Source organism: Quercus lobata, chromosome 2 (genome assembly GCF_001633185.2).
Source record: "Quercus lobata isolate SW786 chromosome 2, ValleyOak3.0 Primary Assembly, whole genome shotgun sequence".
In the NCBI taxonomy this organism is placed as follows: Eukaryota; Viridiplantae; Streptophyta; class Magnoliopsida; order Fagales; family Fagaceae; genus Quercus; species Quercus lobata.
The window spans coordinates 59,353,696-59,366,078 of NC_044905.1; the positions used below are offsets into that span (position 1 = coordinate 59,353,696).

Sequence of the window (12,383 nt, forward strand, 5' to 3'; positions counted from 1 at the left end):
GAGTAATGCTACGTCCATCATATTAATTTTCATAACAATTTTACAATAAATTATATTCAGCAAATTGTTAGGATTTGAGGTTTAGAGCTTAGAGTTTAGGGTTTATGGCTTATGGTCTAAGGGTTATGGTTTAGGGTAAAAGGTTTATAATTATGTACATTTTTCTGAAAAAAATTAGTTTATTGAATAAATAGAATTGTTTATATTTGTAAAAGATTGTGTACATTGAATATACAAAAATATGTACCATTTTGAAAAATTATTTGCATTTAATTAACTAAATTGTGAACATTTTTTGAAAAATTGTATACCTTGAATATATAAAATTGTGAAATTATTTGGAAAATGTAAATTAAAATACAGATTTGTGTACATTAATATACATAATTTTTACTTTCTTTAATTTGAAGGTTTATATATAGAATGTATAGATTTTACGCTCTCAGTAATTTGTGATGAAAAAAAGTCCACACATAAAAAAATTGTATACATTGAATGTACAAAATTAGGTACATTTTATTAAAATTTTGTACATTGAATATATAAAATTGTGTACATTCTTTGAAGAATCGTGTAAATTTTTTGAAAGAACATTTAAGATATTGAATGCATAAACATACATTCTCAACAATTTGTGAAGAAAAATGTTCACACATCAAAAATTGTATATGTTTAATATATAGAATTTTATATATTCTTTGAAAATTTGTGTACATTGAATATCAAACACAATTGAGTATATTATTTGAAGGTTTGGAGGCCAAATTTATGTACATTAAATATACAGATTTGTATACATTGTACAAAATAACTCTTTACATCTTTGCAAAAAAAAAAAAAAAAAAAGAGTAAATCTTGACATGTCTAAAAATATACAAGTTAATTTAATAAAAATTTAATATAAATAAATTACGTATGATATGCATTAAGTACACTTAATTTAATGAGCTATGTATGACATAAGAGTAATTAGAGGGAATAAAAAATGCATTATTCAACTATATAAACGCATTTACATGTTTTTAGTAAAAATATAGGGGGACTATTATTGAATTTTATGTCCAACATTATTTTTTTTATACCAAAAATACAAGAAGGAGGGAGGATTTTTAAAAAGTTAAGGGGCCATGGCCCCCACTAAACCCCCCCCCCCCCCAACTAGATACTCAATTTCTTTCTTGAGACTATTGTATTTAAATGACATATTGTAGGGTCATAATTTGGGGTCCAAGTCCAAAATGTGTAGAGTTTTGGTCCAATGAGCCCAATACAATTAATTTGTAGAGAAATGGGTTGGAAACTCGAGCCTTAGCGAATCAAACTGGTGACCAACACGTCTAAGTGATAAAGAAAGAAAGATAACGTCAGTTTACTAGGAAGAGCCATCCTCAAATTTTATCCGAGGAGGAGGTTGATTCTTGATCTGTCCTCCATCCCCACTTGTTCCCAGTCCCCTCCTCTATTTTATACTATTTTCTTCCCATTTCCACTGTTCACGTGTCGGTTTAGATTTATGGTGCTGATACTTGTCCCATCAGCCCCTCTCCAAAGTCGTTGGGAGTGGTTGTAAAGGCTGGAAAGTAAGGTCCAATTAGTTGCAGAACACTTAATGCATTGGCAGTAGCTTTCTCTTAGATATTTCTGTACCTCTCATTGTCATTTTCTTTCTTAATACTTATCCTCTTTCATGGAGTGGTTCGATGCGTCACTTTCAGATGGCTGACCATATCCTTTATCCTCAGCCTAGCCTATCCAAGGAGGAGTTCTTCCTTGGGCTGGGCCCTTGGCCCAACATATACATTGGTATGAGCTTCCCAGTTTATCACCCCCACACATATTATTATTATTATTATTATTATTTGAAAGACGCTATCAACAAATGTTAAAAATAATAATAAGAATGGCATACTAATATTACCATTGTCAATTGAGTTTGAGTTGTGCACTATAAACCTAAAATAAATTAGTAAATCATCCAAGTCTTAATTGAATTGATTTATTTATTTTACAAAAAAAAAAAGTTTTAAAAATTGGATCAGGTGAAAGATCAATTAGGTAGCTAGGGTTAGGTTGCACTGTAAAAAAAAAAAAAAACAGGTCGGATCATGGGTGAACCAATTTTTACCCGGGTGAAAAAATCAACCTCAGTTTTGAGTTGGGTCCAATTTGCCATGTCAAATTTTAACTAAGTCTCTTACTTTGAAAATAAAAAAGCCTTACAACTTTACAAGTTAGAACAAATTAAATATGCGGAAAGACAACAGATTCTAAGTGATAAAAAGAAAGAGAGATGTTATGTCCACAACATTTTTACAACAAATCATACGTGTTTAGTTGTTATTAGTTCAAATTTGAACCTAACATTAAGATTACTTTTTTGCTCCAACAATAACAACCCGTAACAATTTGCCACTTAAAATTTGTTATAAAAATGTTGTAAAAATGTTTTGCACATATCATTTCTCTAAAAGAACGCCAAGTACCGGGGGTAAAAATAGAGGGAAAGTGATATTTTTTTTTTCCTAACTAATCAAGTGGGAGAAGAAGTTTAATCAGGTGCTTGTCGGGAATATGTGGAAGTAGTTTGAATTTAGGACGGCAAAAGAGTTCGAAGTAGCTGTCCTCTACTTCGCACGCATCCAACTAAAGTGGAGCCTACCATTTTCCTCCTAAGATCTTCACCATTTTCCTCCTAAGATCTTCCGCACAATCTCAACTGCAAAGCAACACAAGGACTGTGAGACTTTGAAGTAAAAGGAATTTACGTTGTTGTCTTGTTGTGTGTGTGTCTTGGTCTAATAATAGCTCTTTATTATTAGACTAAAATACCAATCGGTTTTTAGTGTAGATAGGAATTGAACCCCAAATCTCTCATTCAACTATCAAAGACTTTACTAATTAAACTAACTAAAACCTACTCTTGTCTAACATCTAGACCACAACCATTTAAAAAAAAAGGGTTAAAGAATGATCTAGCATTTTATTGTGTTACCTTCACAATTTAAAAAAAGAAAAAAGAAAAAAATTCTGTTTGCATTTTGGTTTTAAAAAAAAAACATATTTCTTATTACTTAAAAAAAAAAAAAACGATAGAACATCAATATATAGATTTTGGTTTATGATAACTGCTAAAACATAGACCTTAATATCTTTAACCTAGTTCATTTTGGGATATTTATAATTTTGTCGGTCAATTTCAATAAACTTTAGCTTTAAGATGAATAGAAAAATAGCATGTGATATTTCCATGATAGATGTATCTAGAAAATGAGACATGAAATATCAAAACAAACATACTCTATGTCACTACTGCACACCCTTGGTGTGATAGTCACTTCATAAGTATAAGTGCTTATAAGATGTGGGTGGTAAACGCCAGAGTTTAAGTTTTCAGAAAGGAACTTCACATACATAAACATTTAGATCAGTAAAATTTCTATCTTGTATATATATATATATATATATATATAAAATACTCCATGTCATTTATTTCTTGTTAGAAGAAACGACAAATATCAAATATGTAATTCTGGATTTTTGTATTAGCGGTGTTAATTATGTATGCACTTTCTTAAAAAACTATATAGGTGTAGGTGTCATAAAATAAATGGTAAGTACTCTTATGCTTAATTTAACACCCCCCACCCCCCTACCCCTTAAAAAAAAAAATCATTTGCAATTTTTCATCCTCTCTCTCTCTCTCTCTCTCTCAAAATCTCAACAGAAAAATTTATGGTTCTTGATATTTTTATTTTGGGTAAATTGTAAATTACATCTCTAAAGTTTGGAAATGGTTCAATTTTACACCCTGAAGTTTTAGAATTTAGATTTTACCCCCTAAAATTTGGTGGTATTTGGATTTTACACCATAAAATCTCAACAGAAAAATTTTCTGGTTCTTGATATTTTTATTTTGGGTAAATTGTAAATTACATTTCTAAAGTTGAAAATTGTTTAATTTTACACCCTGAAGTTTTAGAATTTAGATTTTACCCCCTGAAGTTTGGTGATATTTGGATTTTACACCATAATATTTTAGAATTTCGGAGTATAAAATCCAAATATCCACGAACTTTAGAGGGCAAAATCCAAATTTTGAAACGTTAGGATGTAAAATCCAAACACTCTCAAATTTCAGGGTAAATTCCAAATTCTGAAACTTCATGGTATACAATCCAAAAACCTCCAAACTTTAGGGGTGTAATTTGCAATTTACTCTTTTATTTTTACTAATTTAGGTTTATTGTTGTTTTTGTTTATGATCTATGATATATCTATAAAACTAATTTTGTATCTATAAAACTAATTTTGCCATTTTTGTCTTGCAATTGGTTTTAGATAGGATTTTAATGAATAAATTTCTTTGTTAGAGCATTCTCATTTGCTTGTGCATAAAAAAAAAAAAAAAAATGCATTTTGCATCACAAAAAGTCATTTTATTTATTTTATATAACCACTTTTTCAACACACTATACATCCCATTCTTAAAAAAAAAATAAATAAATAATTGTATGACTTCTTAAAAAAAGAAAATTAATTGTATGACTTTGGAGGCTAGTAATTAAAGCAACTTATTAAATACTAGAGAAGTATTTACGAACAAAAGAAGGGGGTAAATTTTAGCTCTCTCTCTCGATTTTAGGAAATAATATTCTACCTAAATTATGGATGTAATGATACTCCTCTTCAATTTATACAAAATGCAACAAATAAATCTATATCATGCACCCCCCTCAAAAAAAAAAAAAAAAATCTATATCATGCTCTCCCTTCATCTTTTGCCCAGCCAACAGCTACAACTTCTCCACGGGTCATATGGATCTCTTCATCGGCTTATTTCTTTAAAATTAATTTTGATAGTGCTGTGTTCAAGGATATTAATGCAGCAGGTCTGGGGGTGGTTGTTCGTGATCATCGGGCGCTAGTACGAAATAGCTTCTACAGCTGAAAAGATCTGTCTCCCACCATCTTCAGATGATGTTGAAGCTATATGGTTGCTGTCAAAGCAATAACTTTCGTCCATGAACTAGGAATATCATCAATTATCATTGAAGGGAGACTCCTAAGTTATCATCAAAGCCTTGAGGAGTGAAGTTGAGTCCCTGCCTCCTTTGGAAGTTACTTTCTGATGTAAAACCTGCTATAGATGCCTTTAGTTCTATCTCTTTTTCTCATACTTATAGATTAGGTAATTTTGTAACTCATAGTCTAGCTAAATATGTGAGATATATTAGTAGTTTTTCTATGTAGATGGAGGGTGTTCTTCCACACCTTATTGATGTACTTTTGACCAACTATAATTGATTTTTTTTTTTTCTAATAAAAGTATGTAGTATTTCTTCTTAAAAAATAATAAATAAATCTATATCATCATACTTCATAACTTTCCCATTGGAATATTTTAGAAAAAATATTACTGGTTAATGAATTGACACTCCCCATTGATATTTGTACAATTGAGTATAATTTTTTATTTAATTAGAATATTACATTACAAAAACCATAGAGTGAGAAAATATAAATTTAAATCGTCACATTTATACAAATATCAGAGTGTCATTTCGTCGACACTTCGTTGATACTTTGATGAAGAGTCTCATTTCATTAAACATCAAAAAAAGTTGGTGTACATGGAAAAAAAAAATAGCAACAATGGTCACCTCGTGTTGAATTTTCAGTTTGATGTCATGTCATTTCAGTCTATTGTGTGTAATTTCTAACAATAAATTTAAAGATATAAAATTTTCATAATTATAACTACTCATAAGTGAAATTGACTGTTATTATTTGGGTTTCTTCTAATCTTCCTTATTATCATATGTAGAGCAATTTTAAGAGTTCTACAATTCATTATTTCTACATGATGATGCACAAAATTGTGAGTGAGTTGATTGTTTACACGCGCGGTGATTGAAGGTACCTGAAGAACCTATGGAGGTCACCTGTGGGGTGTCGGCCAAAGACTTTCCAAATGTTAAGTTAGTGACTGAAAAATCTCCGATAACTCTAAAAGTATGAGAGTTAGAAAATTCACGTACCTTGGAGAAGAGAGAGCTTGGTGCTTATATAGCAGTGTAGAGTGACCAAGATCCTATGATTGTAGGCTCTTCCCTAACTTCCCATATTTGGAGGATACAAATACATAGAAATATCTTTAGACGTGGTATGTAAGTTCTTTCCATATAGGGACATTTGAGTGGAGAACACACAATTGGTGTAGAGTTAAGTATGAAGGGCTATCGGTCTGGGCCCTTTGTCGGCCATATGCAGGGATGGACCTACCTTAGGTTTTGAAAAATTATATATATATATATATATATATACACAAAATTTAAGATTTTGACTCTTAATATTTATTTTTGGCCCCCCTCCCCAAAAGTTTTACAAACTGGCACATGAAAACCCAAAAAAAAAAAAAAGACAATTTCCTTTGCCTAGTCACTCCAATAACGCCAAGATAAAGTGATAAACCTTTAAATAAACTAAAACACCAGCAAACAATTAACAAATTTGGATAATAAGGAAAACCCTTAAACAAACCTAAATTACCAACAAACATCACAAATCCGGTCTATAACAAAAAAGTACCAACAAAACAATTACAAATCACAAACCAAAATTTTATGTATTTATAATATTAATTACATTATTATAATATGATGTCATTGATTCGATCCCTTTTGGACCAAAAACCAAAAACTTCTCATTCTCGGTTCTTTGTCCAATTCAATTTTTAAACCATAATAGATCCCTATGATTAATAATTGGCAAAAATGCAAAACTGACCCTCTAACTTTTACTGTTTTTCATTTCAGTCCTCTAACTTTCAGTTTTGTCAATTCAGTCCTTTAACTTTTAATTTTTTTTCAATTCAGGGCTCCGTTACAACTTAGTTAGTGGCTGCCGTTAGAACTCCTAAAACGATGCCATTTGCCTTCTTTTTTTTTTTCTTTTTTTTTTTAATTCGGAATTAAAATAAAATAAGAAAAATCTTTTAAAAAAAAATTAATGGAAATGACGAACTACACTATGCACATGTAGAGCACCCAAACCCCCAAATCTCAAAAACTTCTTTTTCACACACTCTTCACAGACTCATCCCTCAAATCTCCATGGAGTTTTATGAAGGAGCTTGCGAGATGAAACTACTCCAAACTCTCGAAGGCCACACTAAGAGAGTATGGAGCCTCGCTTGGAACCCGGCCACTAGCACCACCGAAACCCCTCTCGTCTTTGCCTCTTGCAGTGGCGACAAAACCATTCGAATCCACTACTAACCCAATTCAATTCCTGATTATTCCTACTCTCACAAATACAATTCCACAGATTGATTACCGGATTCCCCCTCTCAAGTTATTTAAGTTATTTATAAATAATTTTTTTTTTAAGGATAAAAAGAATCTTGAGCCTTGACACTTTGTAGTTTGTGTAATGGACAAACTAAACCAGGTTCACTGGTTCAGGCTTTAACCAAAGGAGAAAGAGGATCTCCAAACTGAGCTGCAGCAGTATCATCAAAGTTCGAGCTCGGCCACCGAGAAAAACCATCTCGCTATTCATGGCTTCTATGTTTCGCTCCCTCTCTCTATCCTTTCTTTGTGTTTGGTTGCTAAGAAAAACCTGCAGAAAAATGAAAACATGTTGGAGATTTAGACAAACACAGAGACAAATCGAACAAAATCCTTCTCCCTCTTCTTCCTCTTCTTCCTATTCCTCTTGGAATTGCAAGCTCCTTCTTTGTTTTGTTTTGATTTCAGGGGAGGTCATTCCCATTAATGTTTATGGTTTTTTTTTTTTTTTTTTTTTTTAATTCCGAATTTATTAAAATAAATAAATAAAAAGCAAAATGGCGTCGTTTCAGGAGTTCTAACGACAGCCATTAACTGAGTTATAACGGAGGCCTGAATTGACAAAAATTAAAAGTTAGAGGACTGAATTGACAAAATTGAAAGTTAGAGGACTGAAATGAAAAACGGTGAAAGTTAGAGGGCCAATTTTGCATTTTTGCCTAAATAATTTGTAGATCATAGTAAATTAACTACATTGTTTAATTCCTCAAGCAAAAGACTTTAGCGCCCACCCCCCCTCCCCCCAACAAGGTTTGAATCCTGGTTCTGTCCTTGGCCATATGAGATGCTGGACGAGTAGGTGTTTGATGGCTATCTTAGGTCTCACCATAGGCATGGGGGCCTGATGCTCCCTTGGGAGCTTGACTAAGCCAACGTGGTGCCACATGCTTTTAGTGACCGAAGACTCTTTGAATAACTAAAAACTCTAAAGTGTTAAACAAATTTTGAGAAGTTGAAAATATTCCTATCACTACATAAAATTTTTAACGCAACCTAGCATTAGGAATTTGTTAGTTTCGCACTAATTCAAAGCAACTTATCAGATACTCGTATAAAAGTTCTATTTTAAAAGTGACAAAACTAAAAGGAAATGCATGCATTTTGATAGGAAGGTTCTCTCTTCATCTCGGAATCACCTTTTAGTGCGCAAGCTGAGCTTTGGTTATGGTTTCTCGCTGTTTACTTTAATAATTTAGGAATCACCTTTTAGTGCGCAAGCTGAGCTTTGGGGCATACCGCATATGTTATGGTCTCTCGCTGTCTGTTTATTTATTTAGTAAACAGTAATATTTATAAAAAAAACATACTAAAATAGTAATGCTAGTGTTTTAAGTCGAGTTTATAATATATTATAGCTGAGTTTGGATAGTGCGTTTCTTGCATTTCTTGTGGTCTGTGTTTTTTTTCTATGGATCCTGTACACTGTTCATGGGATCCGCAAGTACGAATTTCAACAAATTTTTCTTTAAAACTGGGTCTCACAGCACTATTCACATATTTAAAATTATTTTATTATAGTGTTTTCAGTTTTCAATTTTCAATAATAAGCGGTATATAAAATTTAAAAGAGTCTAACATTTGTAGTTGTAGACTGAGTTATACAATTTAAATTAGATAATGACACCTTATTAATTAACTATTTAGTTAATTAAGGTCTCATCCGATATCTTTTCCTCATGTATTAACCAAGTTGGATTTTGGATTGCAGATCCCTTTCTAACACGACCATATGGATGGTGACACTAAAACATGTTTTCCAAGAAGCTAACAAATCTAGCTGTAGGGGAGTTGAGCAACATGAAGGTGTTTTTTTTTTTTTTAATGATATCTGTCCCCCTTTTCTTTTTTCTTTTTCTTTAAATTGTTTATTCTGGGAAACTACGAGTTAAATTGTTAAAAATTAGCGTGCATGCTTTGCACAGGGACAAGGAAATCTTTCTCACAAAAAAAGAAAAGAAAAATGATAACATAATTCACATCCTCATATATATACATTGCTCTGAACTTTATAATACAACACAGCTATTTTTGATCAGCGATTACAATATTGCTTGTACGTTAACATAATATATCTCATCTCATGGATGCCCTGCCCCACTCTTGGAATGGCCCTCGGTCCTTCTGATATTAATGTTCACATGGGGCCTTCCTTGATTTCATTTATTTTCCTCCTTCTTCTAGTAAGAGCCTTTAATTATGTTGAATCCATATATAGACTTTCTGGAAAATATATCAAATATTATGACATCATTTCTAATATTGTGTTTCAATAGTGTTACTCACTCACTTACACTAATGATCTGCTACAATCAGCCTTACCAAACCCAACTCTACGATTTGCCAGATCAAATTCCACCCACTGATTTTGCTGATGGATATTCCCAATTATATTACTGGCAGCCCCTAGCCCATCAGACCGTCCAATTCCAATACAGTGGACCCTACGTCCCACGTCAGTTAAAACCCGCTCTTTTTCCACTACAATCTCCACCCCTTTTTCAAACTCAAACGCCATATTCCCTATCAGCCGACCGATCTCAATTGCATTCCCATCAAAACACATGTCAGCCATTCCTTCGTACACATAACCTTTTTTTAGTCTTGGGCCCACCAATCTCACTATCTCCTCCCTCACCTTATTATATGCCTCCTCCACCAAGTAAGTGAATTCGGATCCAGAATCAATCATGGTCTGACCCGACCCGCTTGGGTTGGGTCGAAAAACCGACGGAGGGATGTCGAGCTTTTTTGCACCAATTCTTATCCCTTGCATTGCCACCGTGTAGGCTAGAGGGTCAAGGTTAGGCATACGTTGAGTTTGCTTGAAAGTCAATAGGTTAACGTACTTAAATCTGGCAGAGTTCGGGTTGTTACCGAGGTAAAATGACCCGGTGGGTAAGGACCCAGGTCGGGTCGTCCGGGTCGGGACACAATATGAGAACTTTGAGATTTTGGCTTGGGAAACAAATGACAAGCGTCCCAGATTCATTCCCAAAATACCCTTGGTTTCACTAGTATCTTGTGCACAACCTAGGGCTAAAGGAGGGGTCATAACGGAACGGGAAAATGTGAATTTTTCTCGGACAAGATTGCCCTCGGCTAAAGTCCCGTCCGCGTAGAAGTAAGAGTAGTGGCAGAGACGGTTTTTGTCGCAAGAAGTTGGGAGGGTAAAATCGGGAACTCGAGGTTTACAAATAGGATGGTTACAAGGCAGGACAGAGAAAGAAGAGGAAAGAGCAGGATCAAACGACGCCGTAGGAGGAGGAGGAGGAGGTGGAACTTTGGGGGTCTTCTTTTTGTTGTGACACTGAATCCATGAGAGTTGGCTGCCAGTGTCCAAAACCATTTGTTGGGTCTGTGGTGGGGTCCCTATTGGGAGAGAAACGATCAGAGCCATTGAATACTTAAACGTTGATTTGTATCTGTACGGTGATGATGGGGTGGTTTTGGGTCTTGGGTTTGGAGAAAGAAGAGAAGGGTTGAGAGATGAGGAGGTGTTTGGATGGAGATGAAGAGCAATAAGAGGGAAAGAGAGAGAGAGTGAGGAGCTGTTTTGGTTTTGGTTCTGGTCATGTTGGGTTGAGAGAGAAAAGAAGGTGAAGAAGAAGAAAAATAGGAAGGAAGGTATCATGGTTGGTTGTTGTGTTGCAAGAGAGAGAGAGTTGAGTACAGAGAATATGGTGAGGCGTGTGTGGGTTGTGTATTTATATACAACTTGAATTGGCGGAAAGAGAAGGCGGAAAGCGAAGGAAAGGAACAAGTAAAGGGCAAGTAAATGGGGGCAAAGCATACGCGGTTTCTTAATTGATGATGATATGAGATATTTTGATGATATATAATTTTAAATTTTGTGATTGTAATTTACTGACTTATTGCATATTCATTCTTTGAAAAAACCAAAGGAAAAAGAAAAGGAATTGAGTATATAAATGAATTTTTTGAAAGTGAGGACTTCTAATTTACAATGATTTTTGCTATTTTTAACTCTTCTATACTTTTTTTTTTTTTTTTGATAGCAACTAAAAGAGAAAAAGAAAAACAATGATATTATCTTTCTTTTTCTGGCACTCCAAAGGAAACTGAACTAATAAGTAAACGAGTGAGTATATATTGACAAAATTTTTGCTATAATTCAGATGTGATTGACGGTAACTAGTGAGAGAAAAAAAAAATTGTGATACATGTGAAAATAATGATTTATCATTCACAAACTATAAGTAGACACATACAATATATCAATTGGTAATGAAACATTTATCCCTGGTTTACTATCTCGTGACATCACTAACAATCAGCTTAACAAGTTTTCTATATTCTTAATATTTATATCAAATTTTACTTTAATAGGATGTTATTTACTTTTCAATCTGGTAAATTCTTATTTTGTATATTATTAATTAGATGTAATTTAACAAATGAATTTGCCCTATATTTGTTAAAACAAAATTAATTTAGTGCAGTTTAACAAGTGGACCCCTCTATATTTAAACAAAAAATCTAGGGACACACCTTTTTGCACACACTTTGTCACAATTTATTTATGTCAATTAATGATTAAAGTATTTTAAGTGGTGGATCCCTATATAAGTGAAGTAATTTGAGTTAAGAACTAATTAATTAATCATTTACCCAAGCATACTTACATGCACACTTACAAATAGAATTTTGTTTGTGTGTAAATATACAATTCTTGAAATATATATACACAAAAAATTTTGTATCTAACTTTAATACTATTCAATATTGACATTAAATATTTTTGACAACTCTTGAAATAACGATATCATTTGGTAAGGTATGCAAGTTGTTCATTATTCATTATTCCATTTTTTTATGAAAATAAAATAATTTGTTCAGCTGTTTATATGCTTAGTTTTTAATTTGCAACATAATTTTTTTTAATATTATTAAAATGTTTAAAAAACTTATGAAAATTTAGCTTTCATGAAAATCTGAAAAAGAAAAAAAAATGGAAAGAAGCAAAGCTTCTTGTGGGGAAGATGGTTTTTTTTTTTTTTTTTTTTACCTTAAAGT

At 32.7% G+C, this 12,383-nt stretch overlaps 1 protein-coding gene across 1 annotated transcript; it reads right to left on the minus strand.

Annotated features, from left to right (window-relative positions):
- Positions 1-9,306: 9,306 nt before the first annotated feature.
- Positions 9,307-11,075, minus strand: LOC115975987 (aspartic proteinase PCS1). Its single transcript, XM_031097047.1, has one exon. The coding sequence runs from the start codon at positions 10,978-10,980 to the stop codon at positions 9,637-9,639; it is 1,344 nt and encodes a 447-aa protein (XP_030952907.1). The 5' UTR covers positions 10,981-11,075; the 3' UTR covers positions 9,307-9,636.
- Between the last annotated feature and the right edge of the window lie 1,308 nt (positions 11,076-12,383).

Excerpts from the sequence above, each read along its gene's own strand:
- LOC115975987 (XM_031097047.1), bottom strand. The coding sequence starts at position 10,980 with ATGATACCTTCCTTCCTATTTTTCTTCTTCTTCACCTTCTTTTCTCTC.